Genomic DNA, 22,140 nt, shown 5'->3' on the forward strand with positions numbered 1-22,140 from the left:
ATTACTACTGTAGTATGCTTTAGTAGTGTTTTAGTATTTTAGTATGCAAGATTCTGTTAAAATGATGTAATGTGATGAGGTTACAATTACTTAAGGTTGCAGTCCATGATACTAGCTTAGGTGTAAGGTTGTTGTCAGTAATGTTAAAGGGATACTCCACTTTAAAATGACAATTCTGTCATCATACACTCACCCTCATGTTGTTTCAAACCTGTATGAATTTCTTTCTTCTGCTGAACAGAAATGAAGATATTTAGAAGAATGTCAGTAACCAGACAGTTTCTGGTCCCATTGACTTCCATAGTAGGAAAAAAAAAATACTATGGAAGTCAATGGGGTCCATCAACTGTTTGGTTACAGACATTTTTTCAAAATATCTTCTTTTGTGTTCAGCAGACAAAAGAAATTCATACAGGTTTGAAACAACTTGAGGGTGAGTAAGTGATGACAGAATTGTCATTTTTGGGTGAACTAGCCCTTTCATTTTGTTATTTGCTCTACTAAGGTAACGGATGAGGCAATGCTATCAAGTGTGGGCAAAGAGCAGCCAATGATTTTTTCCGCAGAGTGGATGACCATCTGCAGCAATTTTTTCTGAGCCACAGTGCAGCTTGCATACCACACTGTGATGCAGTACGTCAGTATGCTCTCTATGACAGAGCGATAAAAGGCCACCAGCAGCGTCTCGCTTAAGTTGTTTCTCTTTAGCAGTCTCAGAAAGTAGAGACGCTGTTGTGCCCTTTTGATGATGGTGGTGGTGTTAACAGTCCAGGATAGGTCATTCGCAATATGGACCCCCAGGAATTTGAAGCTGTGGACCCTCTCGACACTAGCCCCTCCCATGAGGAGTGGGGGTGGGTCCATCTTCCACTTCCTCCTCAAGTCCAGGATCAGCTCTTTGGTCTTTGATGTGTTGAGCTTGAAGTTGTTGTTAAGGCAACCTGCTGTCAGCCTCTCAATCTCAGCCCTGTAGTGTGTCTCATCACCCTCTACTATGTGACCGACGACTGTGGTGTCATCCGCAAATTTGATGATGGTGTTTGTTGGATGAGCTGGAGACAAAGACAATGCTGAAAAGCAGAGCGCATGTGGCGGAAGACAAAACTTGTAGTCCATTATAACATCTACAAAGACAGCCTTCATGCTTTCAATATGGAACTAGGCAAAGCTAGACAGACTTTCTTCTCAAATATTATAAACAGCAATTTAAACAACACACGCACTCTTTTTGCTACTGTAGAGAGACTGACAAACTCCCCAAGCCAGATTCCCAGTGAAATGCTGTCAGACAGCAAGTGAGTTTGCTTCTTTCTTCTCTGACAAAATCAATAATATCAGAAAGGTGATCAGCACATCCTTGAGTTGTGCTGGGGTCAGACAGATCAGACCACCTGAGAAAGTAGTAACTATGTCTGACTTCAAAGAAATTGATGGCAAAATTTTGGAAGAAACCGTACAGCACCTTAAAACATCAACATGCGCTCTTGACACACTTCCCACATCTTTTTTCAAAAGTGTGCTAAACAGTTTAGAAGCAGATCTTCTAGAAGTGGTAAATGCTTCACTTCTCTCTGAGAGTTTTCCAAACTCCCTGAAAACTGCAGTTGTCAAGCCCCTCCTGAAAAAGAGCAATCTGGATAAGACCATATTAAGCAACTATAGACCGATCTCAAATCTTCCTTTCATAGGCAAGATCATTGAAAAAGTTATCTTCAATCAGCTGAACAAATTCTTAAGCTCGAATGGATACTTTGACAATTTTCAATCTGGTTTCCGACCGCACCACAGCACAGAGACAGCGCTCATAAAGATAATAAACGATATCCGCTTAAATACTGATTCAGGCAAATTATCAGTGCTGGTACTACTCGACCTCAGTGCTGCATTTGACACTGTCGATCATAACATACTTTTGGACAGGCTGGAAAACTGGGTGGGGCTTTCTGGGATAGTCCTAAAATGGTTCAGGTCATACTTAGATGCGAGGTTATTATGTGAGTATAGGAGACCATAAGTCTGAGTGGACATCCATGACATGCGGACTCCCTCAAGGCTCAATTCTTGCGCCACTCCTGTTCAACCTGTATATGCTCCCAATGAGCCAAATAATGAGAAATAACCAAATTGCTTACCACAGCTATGCAGACGATACACAGCTGTACTTAGCCCTATCACCTAACGATTACAGCCCCATTGACTCCTTGTGCCGATGCATTGATGAGGTCAACAGTTGGATGTGCCAAAACTTTCTTCAATTAAACAAAGACAAAACTGAAGTTATTGCGTTTGGAAACAAAGATGAAGTTCTCAAAGTGAACGCATACCTTCTCTCTAGGGGTCAAACAACTAAACATCAAGTCAGGAATCTTGGTGTGACACTAGAGTCAGAGCTTAGTTTCAGTAGTCATGTCAAAGCAATAACTAAATCAGCATACTATCATCTGAAAAATATTGCAAGAATTAGATGCTTTGTTTCCAGACAAGACTTAGAGAAACTTGTGCATGCTTTCATCACCAGCAGGGTGGATTATTGTAATGGACTCCTCACTGGCCTTCCCAAAAAGACCATAAGACAGTTGCAGCTCATACAGAACGCTGCCGCCAGGATTCTGAGCAGAACCAGGAAATATGAACATATCACACCAGTCCTCAGGTCTTTACACTGGCTCCCAGTTAGATTTAGGATTGATTTTAAAGTATTATTACTGGTATATAAATCACTCAATGGCCTAGGACCTCAATACATTGCAGATATGCTCACTGAATATAAACCCAACAGATCACTCAGATCATTAGGATCATATCAGCTAGAAATACCAAGGGTTCACTCTAAACATGGTGAGTCTGCTTTTAGCTATTATGCTGGAACCAGCTTCCAGAAGAGATCAGATGTGCTCCTACTGTAGTCACATTCAAATCCAGACTCAAAACACTTCTGTTTAGCTATGCATTTACTGAATGAGCACTGTGCCGCTGTTCGTCCGACTGTTTGTACTGTACTGTATTTTATTTTATTTTATTTTTCTAAACTGTTTTAATTATTCTTATTTCTTTTAATTATTTTAATTTCTCCTATGTCTGCAGGGCATTTAGCCCGTAACTGTAAATGCCCACTCAGAAGGTGTAAAAGAAAGTGATAATGTGAAAGTGACGTGTATTAATGTGGGTTTGAAAGTAGAACAGTATTTAAATGACGATATTAAAGTTTTCGTCTGAGAAAGAATGTGAACGCAGTGCTAAAGAAAGTGAAAAGAACGTGTGAGTAAATGAGGGAGAAAAGAAAGTTAAAGGAAAGTTAATAGATGGAAGTCGTAAGAAGATTGAAGGTTAAAAGAAGGAAAGATTTAAGTCTTAAGGGAATCCTTTGAAGGAAAGATCTATAATAATATTTATTTTTTTGTTTGTTTTTTAAGTACTGTATTTTATTTTATTTTTCTAAACTGTTTTAATTATTCTTATTTCTTTTTATTATTTTAATTTCTTCTATGTAAAGCACTTTGAATTGCCATTGTGTATGAAATGTGCTATATAAATAAACTTGCCTTGCCTTGCCTTGCCTTGTAGGCACAAGCTATGTGCAGTACTGCATAAAATAATAATAACTGTACTGTTCTTAGTGTAGTTTATTTTTAGAGCCACTAGGTGGTGCTAGTCCATGTATGTTTTTGATGTTGTCAGAGAGAATATCCTCTGACCTTAAAGGAGAAGTTCACTTTTAAAAAAACTTTTGCTGATAATTTACTCACCCCCATGTCATCCAAGATGTCCATGTCTTTCTTTCTTCAGTCGAAAAGAAATTAAGGTTTTTGATGAAAACATTCCAGGATTTTTCCACATATTATGGATTCCATTGGGACCCAAACGGTTCAAGGTCCAAATGACAGTTTCATTGCCGCTTCAAAGGGCTTTAAACGATACCAGACGATGAATAAGGGTCTTATCTAGCGAAACGATCGGTCATTTCAAAAATAAAATAAAAAGTTGACGTTTTATAAGCACAAATGTTCGGCTTGCTCTGTTCTGTGATGCGCGTTCGTGACGTCACGTAATACGCAATTACGTTGAAAAGGTCACGCTTGAAAAATTGAAGAAAATGTTCTTTTTGGCTTTTTAATATTAAAACACTCAGGATGCGCACACGAAATGGGCATTTTAAACGATAAACTGACACAAATACATTTGAAAATGTTTATATGGTCCTCCTTCCGCACATTTGTAAACACATCAAACTTGACCTTTTCAACGTAATTGCGTATTACGTGACGTCACGAACGCGCATCACAGAACAGAGCAAGGCGAACATTTGTGCTTATAAAACGTCAACTTTTTATTTTATTTTTGAAATGACCGATCGTTTCACTAGATAAGACCCTTATTCATCGTCTGGTATCGTTTAAAGCCCTTTGAAGCGGCAATGAAACTGTCATTTGGACCTTGAACCGTTTGGGTCCCAATGGAATCCATAATATGTGGAAAAATCCTGGAATGTTTTCATCAAAAACCTTAATTTCTTTTCGACTGAAGAAAGAAAGACATGGACATCTTGGATGACATGGGGGTGAGTAAATTATCAGCAAAAGTTTTTTCAAAAGTGAACTTCTCCTTTAAGTGCGGCCATCTTGTTTTACTCAGTTGATTCTGATAGTCACACGGTTAAAGCAGCTCAATCTCTTCATCATCTTTGAATCATTTATAGAAGCTTAGTCTGTAAGTATTAATGTGTTTGCTAGAAGCTTGTTTTTCATCTTTTGCTTGGAATTAGTACTAGTAATTTTAGTTTAAAATTGATATTAAGAGAGACTATTCAGTACAATATTTCATGCATCTGGATTATTATTTGTGTATATTATGTCCAGTTATACCTTAAGCGAACTGTTACAATTATTAATGTACAGTCTTTAGAAAATAATTTTTCCCTTTTTTCCTTATTTCAGTTTTACTCTGTCCCACTTGCATTGAAGTGGTGGTGTTAATAAATCCATGCTTCAGTTCAACTTTCTTGTGGAAGGAGTTATCTGTCTGCCTAGTTGAAGAAGGGGAACTCTTTTACGAGGGCAGAATAGTAAAAAGACAATTAACGGTGATTGCTGCAACAGTGATTGGGTTTTCATATAGCAAAATTTTTCTTAAAAGTTCTGTTCAAAATATTTTATTTGGACACACAGACATCAAGAATCAGCCTGTGAATCTAAACAATGGTGACAATAATAAAGCATGTTGCAGTGCATTCTGGGTGCCACCAATCAAAACTCATTCATGGCTCCATTCATGCATTGCGTTATGAATAAATTATGATCTGAATTGTCTTAGTAATTTCCTTTTCCTAACTAAATATTTCATTTGTCACCATTGTTGAGATTCATACACTCATTCTTGATGTCTGTTTGTGCCTAGGCATTTTTTTTTTTTTTTTTTTTTTTTTTTAAACAAAACAACTTTTAAGAAATCATTTGGAATAAATAGAAAATGTTGGATCTGATGTTGTAGAATCACTGTGATGCTGTAATCAACAATATAAATTAAAAGTAAGAGATTAGGCTCTAAATTAGTTTTGTGATTCAGGTCAAATGATGATTATGTCTAAACATAACCAGCAACATCTGATCACCTTTTCTCTTTGTTCATCTGGGAGTTACCTTAGTTTCAACAGCCAAACAAAATTTAAAGTAAAAAATGTAAGGGTCAAGAGCCCAACTAAAACACACAATGATCTCCATAATGGTAACTCAAAATAATGATTTTTCTCCTTCAGTGATTCTGCTTGTTAACATCAGGTGTCTTCAATAATCGTCACTCATTGCACAATTAATCACTTAATTATCTTATTAACTTTTTATCACTAGAGTTTTTGCTGTGTACGTTTTATGAGAACATTCTGGAAACAAAAATAAAACTACCCGCTGAAAACATTTTTAGAACTTCATGATAATGTTCTCAGAACGTTTTTAGAACAAAACATTTCTAGCTGGGGTCCTGGTTTAACTTGGTCCTCGGGTCCACAGAATTTAATGACAAAAGGGTAGAAATAAAAATGGAAATGCAATATAAATGACAAAAGGGTAGAAATAAAAATGGAAATGCAATATAAAGTAACAGAATTACAACCCGAATTCTGGAAAAGTTGGGCCGTTTTTTAAATTTGAATGAAATGAAAACAAAAAGACTTTCAAATCACATGAGCCAGTATTTTATTCACAATAGAACATAGATAACACAACACATGTTTAAACTGAGAAATTTTACAATTTTATGCTCAAAATGAGCTCATTTCAAATGTGATGCCTGCTACAGGTCTCAGTATGGTTGGGACGTGGACATGTTTACCACGGTGTAGCATCTCCTCTTCTTTTCAAAACAGTTTGAAGACGTCTGGGCATCGAGGTTATGAGTGTCTGGAGTTTTGGTGTTGGAATTTGGTTATAAAGGTTTCCAGCTGCTGAAGAGTTTGTGGTCGTCATTGATGTATTTTTCGTTTAATGATGCGCCAAATGTTCTCTGTAGGTGAAACATCAGGCCAGTTCAGCACCCGGACACTTCTACGACGAAGCCATGCTGTTGTAATACCTGTAGTGTGTGTTTTTTGCATTGTCCTGCTGAAATATACAAGGCCTTCCCTGAAATAGACGTGAGAGCGAATTGAGGATGAGGACATCACCTTCCTGAAGGTTCTCTCTCTCTCACACAACACACACGCACGCACGCACGCACGCACGCACGCACGCACACACACACACACACACACACACACACACAGTTTTCTAGCAAGTGTTTAATATTACTTTTACAAAAAAGGATTCAACATCAGTGTAAATATTTTTTTCATAGTGCATCAGTACATCAGTGTTACATTTTCTCAGTGTTAAATAAACCTTAGTTTATTATTGCTACTTTATAACAGGTACTCTCTTTTTTTTTTTTTTTTTTTTTATTATTATACCATTATGAACTGAGTTCAGAAGCTCTTATTGATGTTCCCAAACATCTGGGCAACTTGAAGTACCAAGTGTGGGAGAAGATGAAGGACGTCTGCCCTTACTGTGAGTGCTAGATCATTCCTGAAAGAACTGCTTAGCTTTTCAACATGCTGACTATTCCCTGTCCTCCTCAGATCCCGTGATCCTGAACCCTAACACATCTCCACCAGACGTCTCTGTGTCAGATGATCTGACCTCTGTGACCTCATGTTTCCGTCAGCAGAACGAACCCAACCCTCTTCCTCTGCACAGGAACCGGATGGTGTTGGGAAGTGTGGGATACAGTGATGGTGTTCACACATGGGATATTGAAGTGGGAAACAGTCGGCACTGGAGCCTTGGAGTGTGTCTTGGATTGGAGGGAAAACCTCCTACACAACCTTTGACCCCTGAAAACGGCTTCTGGGGTCTCAGACGTGATGGAGACTCGTACAGAGAGATGACGGCTGGATCGTGTAGATTGCAGATGATGGAAGATCCACAGGTAGTGAGAGTAAAGCTTGAGTATTGCTATGAGTTGCTTCAGGAGCCGTTGCGTCTGAAACGCTGGAGGAAGTTGAGCTTTTCTGATGTCAGGATTAATCACGTCATTGCAGCATTTGATAGAGTGCCATTGGCCAATAAACTCTTTCCCTTCATGATCCTAGAAGATCAGTCCGTCCCGCTGCGTGTCGTCCCAGCTAATGTTATTCTGACCGTGGAAAAGGAACCATCGTTCATGGAGAGACATCGAGTCTTGCTCATCATCTGTTTTAGTTTTGTCATGTGTATGTTGGGGATTTTGTTAGGAAAGAGTGACCGACAAGGCAGATGAAGAGGAAATGTCTCTTCATTTACTGTAATAGTCTTTTATAACAGACTTCTGAAAATCACACCAGTAAAACTAAAGGATTCCTGAACTAATTATATGTTAATATAGTGTAAAAGCCTCAGCGCCTGAGAGCCAGAGCTCCCATTTATTTACTGTTATTTACTGAATAAGTGAGTCCCAAAGCATAGTATGTTGAACAGAGTGTGCCAGAAGTCCCCGGATGGTCGACTATTTATGGTGGATTGATCCGAGCTCATTATAACAGCTAATATTACCCACAACCCCCTGCACTTTGGAGGAGGATCCAGTTCAGAACTACAAACATGAGTAAAAAGAGTTCAGAAAACTACAAACATGGTGGATATGCGCGACCGACAGTTGAGTTAGAGAGGGTTAGATAAAAGGGTTGATAATCAGTGACTAATAATCAACATTTAAGCTGATAAAAATATTATGTTATCTGACAAAAAGAGTACATACATTTAGAGCGTAGTATAAGTAGGCGAATTGTTTTGTAGAGTTTTGATGTATGTCTATCATGTGACTCTCCAACTGGGACGTAACACTAGGCTACTGAACTGTTTATGACTCATTATTGCTTTTAGCAGCGCTCAGTTTTCCTATTAGTTGTTTACATTGGTATTTGTGTTTCCCGGACATCCTGTAGTATTAAATCAGACGATGACTTTGTTTGCGTGTCTTATGCATCAGACGTTCAGTCAACGGTCCGTGGTCATCTAGTCTTCAACCACTTTTCAATTCATTGCTGAGGAATAACTGACCTCCAGAATATCCTGACTGACCAATCAGAATCAAGCATTTCATAGAGCTGTGAAATAATATCAATATAGATGATATTCAGCAACTCAACTGGGGCCTGTACCATGAAGGTAGCTGAACAAACTCGAGGTTACAGGATTAGTTTTGAGTTGACAAAACCAAACCGATGCAATCAGGCTTTATTGGTACCATGATGCAGCTCATCAACTTTCTCTGTCAACTCAGGCTTTGATCCTCAAGCTATGATTACTCCACTCGCGCGTGCACATAAGAGAGTGACGTCGACACTGAACAACCAATCGCGGGTAGAGCGTGAGCGATATATTTTCCCGCGGAGGAGCAAGAGATAATCATTCAGAATTACGATGAATTTAAATATGTATTTCAAGCTCGAAACAATACGGTCTCTGCTGCCAAAGCAAGAGAAGACTGTTGGAGAAAGATTGCTGATTGTTAATGTGTAAGTTAAACAAATACGTTCAATATTTATGTAAAATTATGTATGTACTGTATGTGTAGCCTATGTGTAATATAGCCTATAGCCTATTTTTATAATATATAAAAAATGATACATGCACATTTTTTATATATTATAAAAATAGGCTATAGGCTATATTACACATAGGCTACACATACATACATAATTTTACATAAATATAGAACGTATTTGTACTACTAAGAAAGCTAGGGAATCCTATCATAAGATTAACAGAATAATAATAAAGATTTAAAATAATTCTTAACATGTATTATATTGTATAGTACATTTGTGCAATTTGCTTTTTGAAAAAAAATAAATAAAATGTGTTCATGTGATGTCACCCTATCAATATATCTTACCAGCAATTTTATAAAAGCCCTCTTTTATGGACATGGCCGATAAATGTCCGGGGAACACTATTAATGAAACTATTCATGTACTCCTGCAGAGCGAGGACCACCTTACGAATGGTTCGACAAACCGTGTTTTCCCCTATAGCTTCTGTGCGTCACCCACCGTGCAGGAATGTACCACTTGCAACAACAAAAACGCAACGCAATACCAAGTGCATGAATTCGACGTGTTAAATTCTTTATGTGCGGCTCAAGAAGTTCGCAAAGATAAGACATTCCTTCCGCGGAAAATCTGTATCTTTCATACAAGTAACTATCAGGAAAGGCAAGGGGATTTTGTCTGGCTAAAAACTCTTTCTCTACGAAGTGCTCGTCTAACAATTTGCGCTGAGATGGCACAGGATTTGGAAGAAAAGGTGAAGTCATTGCAACAGACACTGGGAATAAGTTACGTCACCTATATGTTTCTTTGCTCTCAGCTGATTGGTCAAACTTCAGTCTGAGATCTTGAATCCAGAACATAACCTGCCCCGGAGCAGGTTAGCCGTGCAGCGTAAGATACCATGGCAACGAACACCGATTAAAGCCAAGCTACTTTCATAGTACCTAAAACCCAGGGTTGGTGGAAACTAAACTGAAACATAGCTGGCTAGCCACCTAAACCGGCTTCATGGTACAGGCCCCTGGTGTTTTGTTGTAAAGTCATTTTTGTCTCACTATGTGTTAAACACATAGACTGTAAAAAATATGGACAAAGCGTCTGTGACGTCACCCATAGACTTTCTGAAGAACGGGTTTGAAGCCGTTTATGGGGGGTATGGGCGGCGCCATCTTGGAAAATCTTGGGAAACCCTAACCCCGCCCACCTTCTAACGCAGCGCGCGTCACTCAGCTCGCTCTGCTACTCCGGTTATCTCTGTGTATATTTTAGGCAACGAAATATGTTATAAAACACCACACTAACTCTTTTCGTTTTCATTTAAAGAAATCTTAAACATTATAGCCACACAAATGTGGTTCAGGCAACACGTATTGATTATATTCACTGCACATAACGTTTGCCTATTTATAACAAAACGAAATATAAAACACAAACCTGCCTCTTTTCGTTTTAAATATAATATAAAAATATTAAACATTTTAATATGGTCCAGGCAATATGTGCATTTGTACTAAACAACAGATGTTGCAGTAAACAACATTACAGATCATATCCGTTGTATTAAAATTTAAAATGACAAAACTCAACCCAGTCTCTTTTTGTTAAATTTCAGTTTTATCAATATTAGCTATTATAAAAGTATAAGTAAAAGGTAAAGTTACAAGAAGCTATACAAATAAAGCAAACAATTCAGTCAAACATAAAAAGTCAGCGCTCGATCTAGTCTAACCATACAACAGTAAAGTTAAATAGCTTATAAAGTTATGAAACTTCCCCTCAGCCAAAACGATTGCCCAGGGAACAAATTATAGATTTACGTTACGAGACCAAAAATCGCCCGTTAGATATACACAAGACGAATTATATCTCATGTTTAACCACTAGACGCCAGAGTCAGCGGCAAAAGAACGTCTAGCCGAGGAAAGGCTGCTCCAGGCGGGGTACATCGCGCTGAGCGCCCGGTCATCGCTGGATCTCACAACTGGATACAATTTTTCATAAATCTTTATAAATAAACCACATATTTGAGCTTTAAACAACTACATTCTCGCCTGAAAAACTCTTAAAACTATATTTCATGATGCAGAAACAGTAGTATTATATGTCAACTGTATTAAAAAATGGCGCTTCTTATGTTGTCATTCTACGTGGCGCTGCCTTGTCAGCTGTCAATCAAGCTGTCAATCAAAGTTAACCACGCCCTTATTGTCATACATTTTATATCTAAATACGATCTAAACTAACGAGTTAGAAGAAAATTCACAGCCCTCATGGTTGTCGGGCACTCGGAACCTATCGAAAAATACAATAAAAGTCCATGGGACCAACCTGTAAAAACATGAATTTATGCTGTGAAAACGGACATTTTAACATGGGGGCTATGGACATTTGCTCCCTTTTGGGACCTTCCCCTAGCGGATTTTCGATGTATTGCAGTTTTTCGCACTTCCGGGTAGGCTTCATTTTTCAGATCAGAATGTTGCCGCTTGGTTAAACACTATTATCTTATAATGAAATGATTAAAACTATAATTCTTAGTTTGTACTGTGATATTTTACAGTACCTTTTTGTATTTTTTGTTCATATATTTTAGTTTTATAAACACATTTGGTCAGCAATTAGGGTATTGAGAGCGCTACACAAAAGCTTTAGAGCAACAGGAGAGTTTTGTTAGTTTCCCGTTTATTCAGCGATATCAGATTCAGTCTGATATATTTAATATGAGTCGGACGCTTCCCATATGTGAAATCTTCTACAAACACAGATGCTGGAGGCAAGACACAAAGGCATGGTAACAAATTAGAAAAGCTTTATTGATTAATTTGCACTTTTATCAAAGTTATATCAAAAGTAGAAGAAGAAGAATTAAGCTATCTAATGAAAGAAGTAGAGCAATTCTGGATGGAAACTCCTTAGCAGTTAAATGGTAAATATAGTAATATGAAAATGGAAAAGTACATTACAAATTTAATTAAAAGAGAGTAAAATGAATATAAGTGAAAATTGCATGCAATATACTGCCTGTATATATCTGGAATGCATTTTTGTATATAATGCCTCTTTAACTCGATTCAAGGCAAGACACTCGTTCACTGGTCTTGAGATTTTGTTCTATTTAGCTTTTTTATTAAACTTTATACATTTCTATTGTAGATTTCAGGTGTCTTGCCTTAAACTGATGTTACACTACACATCCTCAGAGTCCAGGGAACAGGTAGAGTTTCTTGGAAAGGGACGTCCTGTCAATACACGGCATTAGTTTAGCAAATTCATCCTTTCTAATCTCTAAATGCTTGAATCGTGGATCTTTCTCCATGCGTAAGGTGACCTATAATAAAAAAAGATCACATGTGAATGTGACAAGAAGCAAACTCCTGTATGTATTTTAGCTGAGCAAAGCACAAGAGATTATTTTACTTTTGGGCTGAAATAAAGCAAACCAATTTAAATGGGATTTTCAACATTTACCTTCGTGAACAAATCTTTAATTTCATCAACATGAGCCTGTTTACAGAACACCTCCATGATGTAACAGATAAAATAACTTCCTTCGACACGATCCCTGTATGCAGCGATACCTGTGGAGAAAAGCCATTGGTAGGTTGAAGAACTTCACAAAGCAACCCAAACATGAACAGACTGCTTCAAGTGTGAATCAACATTAAAGTAACTTTTTTTTTTTTAAAGGACAACAGTTGCTTTATTTTTGAATATGAACAAAATGAACAGTGTGTAGAATGATCTACAAATCAGTTTCAGAAATCAGTGTTTTCTGAGCACTTACCAGGGAGGCAGGACTTAAAGCAGATGAAGTCTTTCTCTATGTGCACAGCGGAGTCTGACTGTATATCCACACCTCCTGGGTGTTCTGGACAGAGAAACGGTTAATAATATGGATGATAATATTACAGTAAATCCAGGAAAAATATGAATACAGAGTACAAAGAGAAACAGAAATATGATAATGTCGTACCTCCTCTGCAAGCTTGAATCAGAATAACCTTTGGTTTATCATTCAGAGCATGATTCTTTAAGCTCAGACTGGAGAAGATGTCGTCAACAATGAAGAAATCATTGGGGTTTTTACTCTCATGGTAGTTGACCCCTAAAATGGCATCTTTATTTAGGAATCGGTCCTCATATTTGACACCTTTGTCTTCTTTATTTTGGATTATGTCCCCGTGAGACATCAGGACCACAAAGGTGCTGTCCGAGTCTTCATGTTCAGGATTTGCAGCGAAGTCCTTGACTCTAGTAGATATTTCCTGTCAATAAAAACGTCTTTTTTTTTCTTTTCTTTTTCAGAAATGCAGAGTATATAATGCATTGTAAAATATTTGTTCACATCTCTATATCCACATCAGAAGTCCACTAGCTCTATACGCACTTGCCCAGTTAGATCTCTGTATTTCTCAACTCTGTAACCCAAAGCTGTCAGCAGCCACTCCATGTTCTCCTCGTCTCTCTCTGCTCCAGCCCTGTACTTTAAGTGCTTGAACTGTATGTTGGTGATCAGCAGAGCTAAACGTTTCCTCTGAGACTTGTCCATTGGGATATAAACCTGTGAGAAAACATCAGTATTAGCAGAATTATAACATTAATAGAGTCACCTGAACTGAAACTAAATAAGGAGTGATTATAAATGCATTGTGTGAATAGATGATTCAACAATATAAAATTCATAATCATAAAACGTTATTTAGATTTAGAGGCCATAAATTAATGTTTTCCCATATTGTTGTTGATATCATGAGAGAAAAAGAATATTAAATACAGAAATGGCCATAATAAATAAATAGAGTATGTTTAACAACGTAATTTTTCATAATATATCATAAGCTTGAAAACTCAATGTTCCGGCACCAAATTAACGATGGCTATTAACTGATATTTGACATATCTCTGGTATTAAAACAAGATTAATGTGTCCAGCATCTGGAGGGCCACAGTCCATCAGCGTTCAGATCCTCTCAGAGACATTCAGTCTTTGTTAATTTCACTATCATGGACTTGAATTTCATAATTTCCTGTGTTCTTTGTTCATGTTTCTCTCTTTCATTTGTTGCTATGGTAACTCATTTAATCATCGCACCTGCTTGTCGTTTTAGTTCATTATCTGTATATATAAGCTCCTCATTTCTCTAGTTGTTGGTTATAATTTGTGTTTGGAGTTTGTACTAGAACACACTGTTACCTGTGGATGATGAGATTGTTTGATTCAATACTTTTATTTTGAATTAATCTTCATCTGACCTTCTTCTGTGGACTTTATTCACTGCTATTGTGACAGTTCCTGCCTGAAATCCTCATTAATCCTGAACTCTTGCTGCTTCAGATGCTGGATGGACTTAAACTCTGCAGGACGGCGGCCCTACAAAAGCTGGACTAGCAATCCCTGAATGCACTGCTTTCACAAAAGTATAGAAACAGATACTTGCATTATTTCTGTTTTCTCTGAGAATTCTGTCCTTAAACTCTTGGCTGCTTTGGATAATAGTGTCTGCTCTCTTCCAGTCGGACTGGATGGGCTGATCCTCCACAGACACTGAAGCATTTCTTCTGTCCTCCGGCTCAGACCGCTGAACTGAAGTCAGGAAAACACACATCACAATATATCAACAGAAGAACATTCTCTACATCTGTCTGCAGCTACAGCTGTTTATGAATGAAAGTATACAGCATTAAGACTTTGAAGAGACACTTTCAAGGTCCTTGTTTTCAGGTCATAAACCTTATTTTTCTTTTTTTTCTTTTTTTTTTTTACTTTACATAAATATCAACCCATCTTATACATATCTTAATACTGCCATTTTACTGTACAATACAATATAATGACACTGAATCACACCCTATTTTTCAACCTAATTTTCTGTTTGATCTATTGCACAATATTCACATGGTTATTTTATTGTATTATAATCATAAACACATTTTTATATACAAACGTTTTAAAATAACTGTACAATTTCATGTATATTTCTCTTTATTTTTTTAAAGTGATGACTACTGCTCAATCTTAATAAATTGTTATTCTTTACCTTCCTGAAGTTTCGACTCAAGGGTCTTTGCTAGATGATTTTGGTTGATTTTGCGCAGCGTTTGTACTGTGATCTTCCCAGCCTCATCACTGTACTTATCTACCATGCGATCCACAACACCTCTCCGATGAGCATTCTCAAGGTCTGCTTTAGGAATAGGGTCGATGCCTGGTACCAGACCTTTACACAGGTTCCATTTAAAGTTTTCGAAGTCATCATTACCAAGATTGTTAAGTGCATCAATCATCTGTGTTATAACGTCCATTTTGTGTTACTAGGAGAAAAAGGCAAAGAAATAAAAGTCTTTATTGGATACAAACACACTGAAAATAAAAAGAACATTTCCAGACTGTTCTCATTTATCTCCAAAAAAAAACACCCAAATGGGAACTTTAGGGGAAAGTTCAGTGTTATTTGCAGTGTTCTGGTGCGGGGTAAAAAATAAATAAAAATGTAATCATTTTTCATGCTTAAAATCAGTGTGTGTGTGACCACACCATCACTATGTCGTCAAAGCTGTCGCAACACTGAAAAATCGAATTAGTTAGACTTTAAAAATCATGCAAACCGATTGCCAAGTAAAGTGAAATAGGAATAGTATGTTGAACTGACAAAAGCTTAGTTTGTGTACTGTAGTTCACTTACACAAAAGTTCTAGTTACTAAAAAAGAACTGAGAGAACTTGATAATTTACTTTAAATAAAATGTAACTGTAATCATATGCTTCATTATACAGTATATGCTTATATATATATAGGTGTATATGTGAATATATATATATATATATATATATATATATATATATATATATATATATATATATGTGGCTTGTATATACCTGTATGTATTGTCTTTCTAAAAGAAAAAAGAAAAATTTGATCACAAAAAAAATAAAAAAATAATTGTTGTGTTTTGCATGCTGAAAGTCTGTGTGACTCGAGCATGATCAACTATACAAGATATTGTCACAAATATAGAGGGATTATAACAACACAATTAAAAGTTTCACAAGGTTTATGACGGAAGTGTTGTCAACACAATTTTAGAACATCAGTATCTTACATAAAATATAGGCTAGTTATGTTATTTTATCTATCATTCATACACACACACACACACACACACACACACACACACACTACCGGTCAATATTTAGATTGGTAAGATTTTTAATGCTTTTATATCTTCTGCTCACCAAGGCTGCATTTATTTGATTAAATATACAAACAAAAATAGTCATATTGTGAAATATTATTACAATTTAAAACCGCTGTTTTCTATGTAAATATACAGTAAAGTGTAATTTATTCCTGTGATCAAAGCTGAATTTTCAGCAACATTACTCCAGTCCACAATTTCTCCCCTCACAACTGTATTCTCTGGAACAATACATATACAGTATACTACACAAAAACAAAACACTCTTTCTGAATAATTGGTTTATAAGTAATCTGAATACAGTAAACAATCTGCTAAATACAAAAAATGAATTTTATTCTTATGAGCACTTCATGGAAAAACATGGTATTGATACATCTCAAGAAGAATTCGAAATGGTGATTGAGTCTATTCCTGTTAGTCTTGTTTCTTTAGCGCAGAGCATACAGACAGATACTTCTCTATCTGTAACAGTCGGTTCTCCTGCTATTTCTGGCATTCCACTTACAGATAAGAGATGTAACAATACTTTTATTAGAAACATACTTGATCCTGCCAGTACTCCTATATGTAAACACCGATGGACTTTACTGGACAAGAAATTATGGAACATGATCTTCCTGCTACCTCATCAGTATATCATTGTAAATAAAATCAAAGAAGTTTTATTCAAAATTGTTCACAGGTATTACCCTTCAAAAGCAAACATCTGTACTTTTTTTCCAACTGTGTGTAACATTTGTACATTCTGTGGCTGTGAAGGAGAAACCATTGAGCATGTTTTTGTTGATTTTCCCCTTGTAGCTTCCTTTTGGTCCCATTTACAAAGATTTATTTCCCAAAAGATAAAAAAGAATATTTCTCTAAGCAAATTTCAAATACTTCTTATAGTCACTGAGCCATATTTATCAGCCAATGAAAAATATGTAACTAAATATTATCTGCACAAAATTAAACAAAACAATCAAATTATTTCATTATTTTAACTTTAATGCATAAGCAGACCCCTAAGTGTTTTTCATTTATGTATCTATGTGTTTTGTTATTTTATTTCTATTTTATTTCGGATCTTTTCATGTCTCTTATTTTGTTCACCTTGTTAAGATCAGATATATGAAGCTGTATATTGATTCAATTTCGTATACATGTTAAAATTGTACTTTGACAAAATGTTAATAAAATTTGCAAAAAAAAAAAAAAAAAAACATTACTCCAGTCTTCAGTGTCACGTGATCCTTCAGAAATCATTCAAATATGATGATTGATGCTCAAGAAACATTTATGATTATTATCAATGTTTTTTACACATTTATTTTATGATGCTATGATGAATAGAAAGTTCAAAACGAGGTAACTGAGTAAGGTGTGTGAACTTTGATCAAAGCAAAACGATCCCGTGCTCGCCAGAAACAAGGATACGTGGCACAAAATAGTGAAACACCCACACAGTGCATACTATCCACCCTATCTGCCCTAAATAGTATTGACAATTACTAATGTCACATACTATTTAGGATGGATAGTATGCACATTGGGACGCAGGGCCAGTCTTTTGATTAACCTATTAATGAGGACGAATTCAAATATCGCGACAGAAGAACGCGAGTGACATAAATAGGATTTACAGACTAATTGTTGCAGACTTGCACTATAAGTTACTTCTAATAAACTACAGGATCTTGTTCGTCAGAACATTCCCTCTCAGAAAAAAAAAAGAAAAAAAGAAAAGGTACAAAAACTGTACCTAAAGGGACCGACGGTCTCCTTTAAAAATGTTCTTCTAAATTAGGTACAAACGTGTACACTGCTACAATACGGAAGTATGTTTACATACGGAAACCCTAAGGCCATATGGACATGGTGGTGGAAAATTATTCGACAATTATGTTGTATTCTTTCGCAAAAAACTGTTGCGTTACTTCACTCGCAAAACTTTTGTGTTCTTTGCCAGAGAAAGCTAAGTTTCCCGGGGGAAACGCAATTATCCGAATTTTCTCCCTCGTTCCAGCTCACATATTTGTTCTTCACCGTGTCCTTTTAGTGGCTTCGTGGCAAAAAATTAAATAAATAATAATAATAATAATAATAAACAAAAACAATAAACTTAAAGCAGATATTGGAATTGGTTAAAGTGAATTATAGGATGTTCTACTCACGTCTCTGGTGATCGGGGTTTCGTCCGTCTTTGTGCTTTAGTTTAGGAGTTTCGTGTAGAGTTCGTCTTTGAGCTTTAGTTCAGGAGTTTCGTGTCTCTGTGTTTGAGCTTTATAGTTTAGGAGTTTTACTTTCTCTTTGACTCTGTCCGTCCCTCATCTGAGCGCGCGAACCACTAAGCAATAAAGCACTCGAGTACTAGTGTAAAACGATTTGAGATGATCCTCTTCACGTTTGATCGAAGAACAGAAGGAAATGTGGTCACACACTTTTTATACATAATCTCCTTTTTGTGTTTCTGAGGTTATTCCTGGTTAATGCAGTTGCTTTAACTCTCTAACATACCTCGTTTTTAAAATCACACTAGTGTACACCTGTCAAATCTGGCCGAAAACTATAGATTTTTATATAAATGTCTAAGCTACTTTTATCTCTATTTTAAAAATAACTTTTTAAAAAAGCATCAATAGCTATATTACTGTAACAATTGCAATAATACCATGTTATAAAATGTGAACATGGGTTATAAATATTTTCATGTGTAAATTATGGACAAGATAAAGATAGTATTTTTTACGTATTGTATATGCATATTATAAAATATATACATACATATAGGGGCCATTCTACAGAATTGGTGCAAACTGCTGTCCCTCATCCAAAAAACACATTTGAAAAGCATTTAATTATTAAAATCTTAGATGTTTACTAAGATCCTTCAATTATCTATTGAAACCCACAATAATATTTAAGATATCAGTAAGCTTTATATATATAAAATCATCATTTATGGGCTACTTTCAATTAGGAGGTGGCTGTCCCAAACCCTAACCCATAAATTTCAACTTGTGAAAATGATATTGAAAAATATTTTGCAAATTTTTCCATTCTTGTTTTAAAAAAAAAAAAAAAAAAAAAAAAATATATATATATATATATATATATATATATATATATATATATATAATTTTTTTTTTTTTATGAAGTAAAAAAAAAATATATATATATATATATATTTTTTTTTAATTATGAAACTTTATATAAAAAAAAGGTGTCCTGCATTTTCATGTCACTACCAAAACAGTGAATGTTGTAGTCCATTGGCTGAGACTGATTTTAACCACACCCCTACATTTTTGATCAGGAAATATTCCTGTGTCCCTCTCTCTCGTGTGCTATATGGTGAGTAGATTGATCCCATCATTTTGAGGTAAATGTGTTCTAAAGTCTAAAAATCTGTGTGTAACTTTAAGAAATGCCACTACCAAACTCATTTTTTCTGCTATTGAGAAAACTTTTTTGGATGTTATTCCATAAAATTTTGTTGTTATATGTGTTCAACTGTTCCTGACCAGTGATTGCTAACCATGTGCTGATTAGCATCTTCGAGCTAGGCTCAAAAGTATCTAAAATTGTCACTACCAAAACAGTCACAACCGAAACATGTCTTGAAGTTTCGGTTGTGACATTATTGTTTTGGTAGTGACAAAAGGGAACACATAATCCTTTATTTGGAGGAATAAACTACATTTTAGTACAGTTATGCAAATAATTACTACTGTAGTATGCTTTAGTAGTGTTTTAGTATTTTAGTATGCAAGATTCTGTTAAAATGATGTAATGTGATGAGGTTACAATTACTTAAGGTTGCATTCCATGATACTAGCTTAGGTGTAAGGTTGTTGTCAGTAATGTTAAAGGGATACTCCACTTTAAAATTACAATTCTGTCATCATACACTCACCCTCATGTTGTTTCAAACCTGTATGAATTTCTTTCTTCTGCTGAACAGAAATGAAGATATTTAGAAGAATGTCAGTAACCAGACAGTTTCTGGTCCCATTGACTTCCATAGTAGGAAAAAAAAATACTATGGAAGTCAATGGGGTCCATCAACTGTTTGGTTACAGACATTTTTTCAAAATATCTTCTTTTGTGTTCAGCAGACAAAAGAAATTCATACAGGTTTGAAACAACTTGAGGGTGAGTAAGTGATGACAGAATTGTCATTTTTGGGTGAACTAGCCCTTTAATTTTGTTATTTGCTCTACTAAGGTAACGGATGAGGCAATGCTATCAAGTGTGGGCAAAGAGCAGCCAATGATTTTTTCCGCAGAGTGGATGACCATCTGCAGCGATTTTTTCTGAGCCACAGTGCAGCTCGCATACCACACTGTGATGCAGTACGTCAGTATGCTCTCTATGACAGAGCGATAAAAGGCCACCAGCAGCGTCTCGCTTAAGTTGTTTCTCTTTAGCAGTCTCAGAAAGTAGAGACGCTGTTGTGCCCTTTTGATGATGGTGGTGGTGTTAACAGTCCAGGATAGGTCATTCGCAATATGGACCCCCAGGAATTTGAAGCTGTGGACCCTCTCGACACTAGCCCCTCCCATGAGGAGTGGGGGTGGGTCCATCTTCCACTTCCTCCTCAAGTCCAGGATCAGCTCTTTGGTCTTTGATGTGTTGAGCTTGAAGTTGTTGTTATGGCAACCTGCTGTCAGCCTCTCAATCTCAGCCCTGTAGTGTGTCTCATCACCCTCTACTATGTGACCGACGACTGTGGTGTCATCCGCAAATTTGATGATGGTGTTTGTTGGATGAGCTGGAGACAAAGACAATGCTGAAAAGCAGAGCGCATGTGGCGGAAGACAAAACTTGTAGTCCATTATAACATCTACAAAGACAGCCTTCATGCTTTCAATATGGAACTAGGCAAAGCTAGACAGACTTTCTTCTCAAATATTATAAACAGCAATTTAAACAACACACGCACTCTTTTTGCTACTGTAGAGAGACTGACAAACTCCCCAAGCCAGATTCCCAGTGAAATGCTGTCAGACAGCAAGTGCAGTGAGTTTGCTTCTTTCTTCTCTGACAAAATCAATAATATCAGAAAGGTGATCAGCACATCCTTGAGTTGTGCTGGGGTCAGACAGATCAGACCACCTGAGAAAGTAGTAACTATGTCTGACTTCAAAGAAATTGATGGCAAAATTTTGGAAGAAACCGTACAACACCTTAAAACATCAACATGCGCCCTTGACACACTTCCCACATCTTTTTTCAAAAGTGTGCTAAACAGTTTAGAAGCAGATCTTCTAGAAGTGGTAAATGCCTCACTTCTCTCTGAGAGTTTTCCAAACTCCCTGAAAACTGCAGTTGTCAAGCCCCTCCTGAAAAAGAGCAATCTGGATAAGACCATATTAAGCAACTATAGACCGATCTCAAATCTTCCTTTCATAGGCAAGATCATTGAAAAAGTTATCTTCAATCAGCTGAACAAATTCTTAAGCTCGAATGGATACTTTGACAATTTTCAATCTGGTTTCCGACCGCACCACAGCACAGAGACAGCGCTTATAAAGATAATAAACGATATTCGCTTAAATACTGACTCAGGCAAATTATCAGTGCTGGTACTACTCGACCTCAGTGCTGCATTTGACACTGTCGATCATAACATACTTCTTGACAGGCTGGAAAACTGGGTGGGGCTTTCTGGGATAGTCCTAAAATGGTTCAGGTCATACTTAGATGCGAGGTTATTATGTGAGTATAGGAGACCATAAGTCTGAGTGGACATCCATGACATGCGGACTCCCTCAAGGCTCAATTCTTGCGCCACTCCTGTTCAACCTGTATATGCTCCCAATGAGCCAAATAATGAGAAATAACCAAATTGCTTACCACAGATATGCAGACGACACACAGCTGTACTTAGCCCTATCG

General features: G+C 36.6%; 2 protein-coding genes across 2 annotated transcripts; one reads left to right on the top strand and one right to left on the bottom strand.

Annotated features, from left to right (window-relative positions):
* The first annotated feature begins 6,949 nt into the window (after positions 1-6,949).
* Positions 6,950-8,152, top strand: LOC309493834 (butyrophilin subfamily 3 member A1-like). Its single transcript, XM_082163101.1, has 2 exons — positions 6,950-7,037; positions 7,109-8,152. The coding sequence occupies exons 1-2, from the start codon at positions 7,016-7,018 to the stop codon at positions 7,786-7,788; spliced, it is 702 nt and encodes a 233-aa protein (XP_082019227.1). The 5' UTR covers positions 6,950-7,015; the 3' UTR covers positions 7,789-8,152.
* A 3,701-nt stretch (positions 8,153-11,853) lies between these two features.
* LOC309493745 (caspase b-like) lies at positions 11,854-18,647 on the bottom strand. Its single transcript, XM_082162971.1, has 8 exons — positions 18,414-18,647; positions 15,100-15,373; positions 14,500-14,645; positions 13,449-13,622; positions 13,035-13,326; positions 12,846-12,929; positions 12,530-12,639; positions 11,854-12,389 (listed from the first exon to the last, which is right to left on the bottom strand). Exons 2-8 carry the CDS (start codon positions 15,362-15,364, stop codon positions 12,258-12,260), a joined length of 1,203 nt encoding a protein of 400 aa, XP_082019097.1. The 5' UTR covers positions 15,365-15,373; positions 18,414-18,647; the 3' UTR covers positions 11,854-12,257.
* Between the last annotated feature and the right edge of the window lie 3,493 nt (positions 18,648-22,140).

Source organism: Leuciscus leuciscus, assembly GCF_965113295.1.
Source record: "Leuciscus leuciscus genome assembly, chromosome: 3".
Lineage (NCBI taxonomy): Eukaryota > Metazoa > Chordata > Actinopteri > Cypriniformes > Leuciscidae > Leuciscus > Leuciscus leuciscus.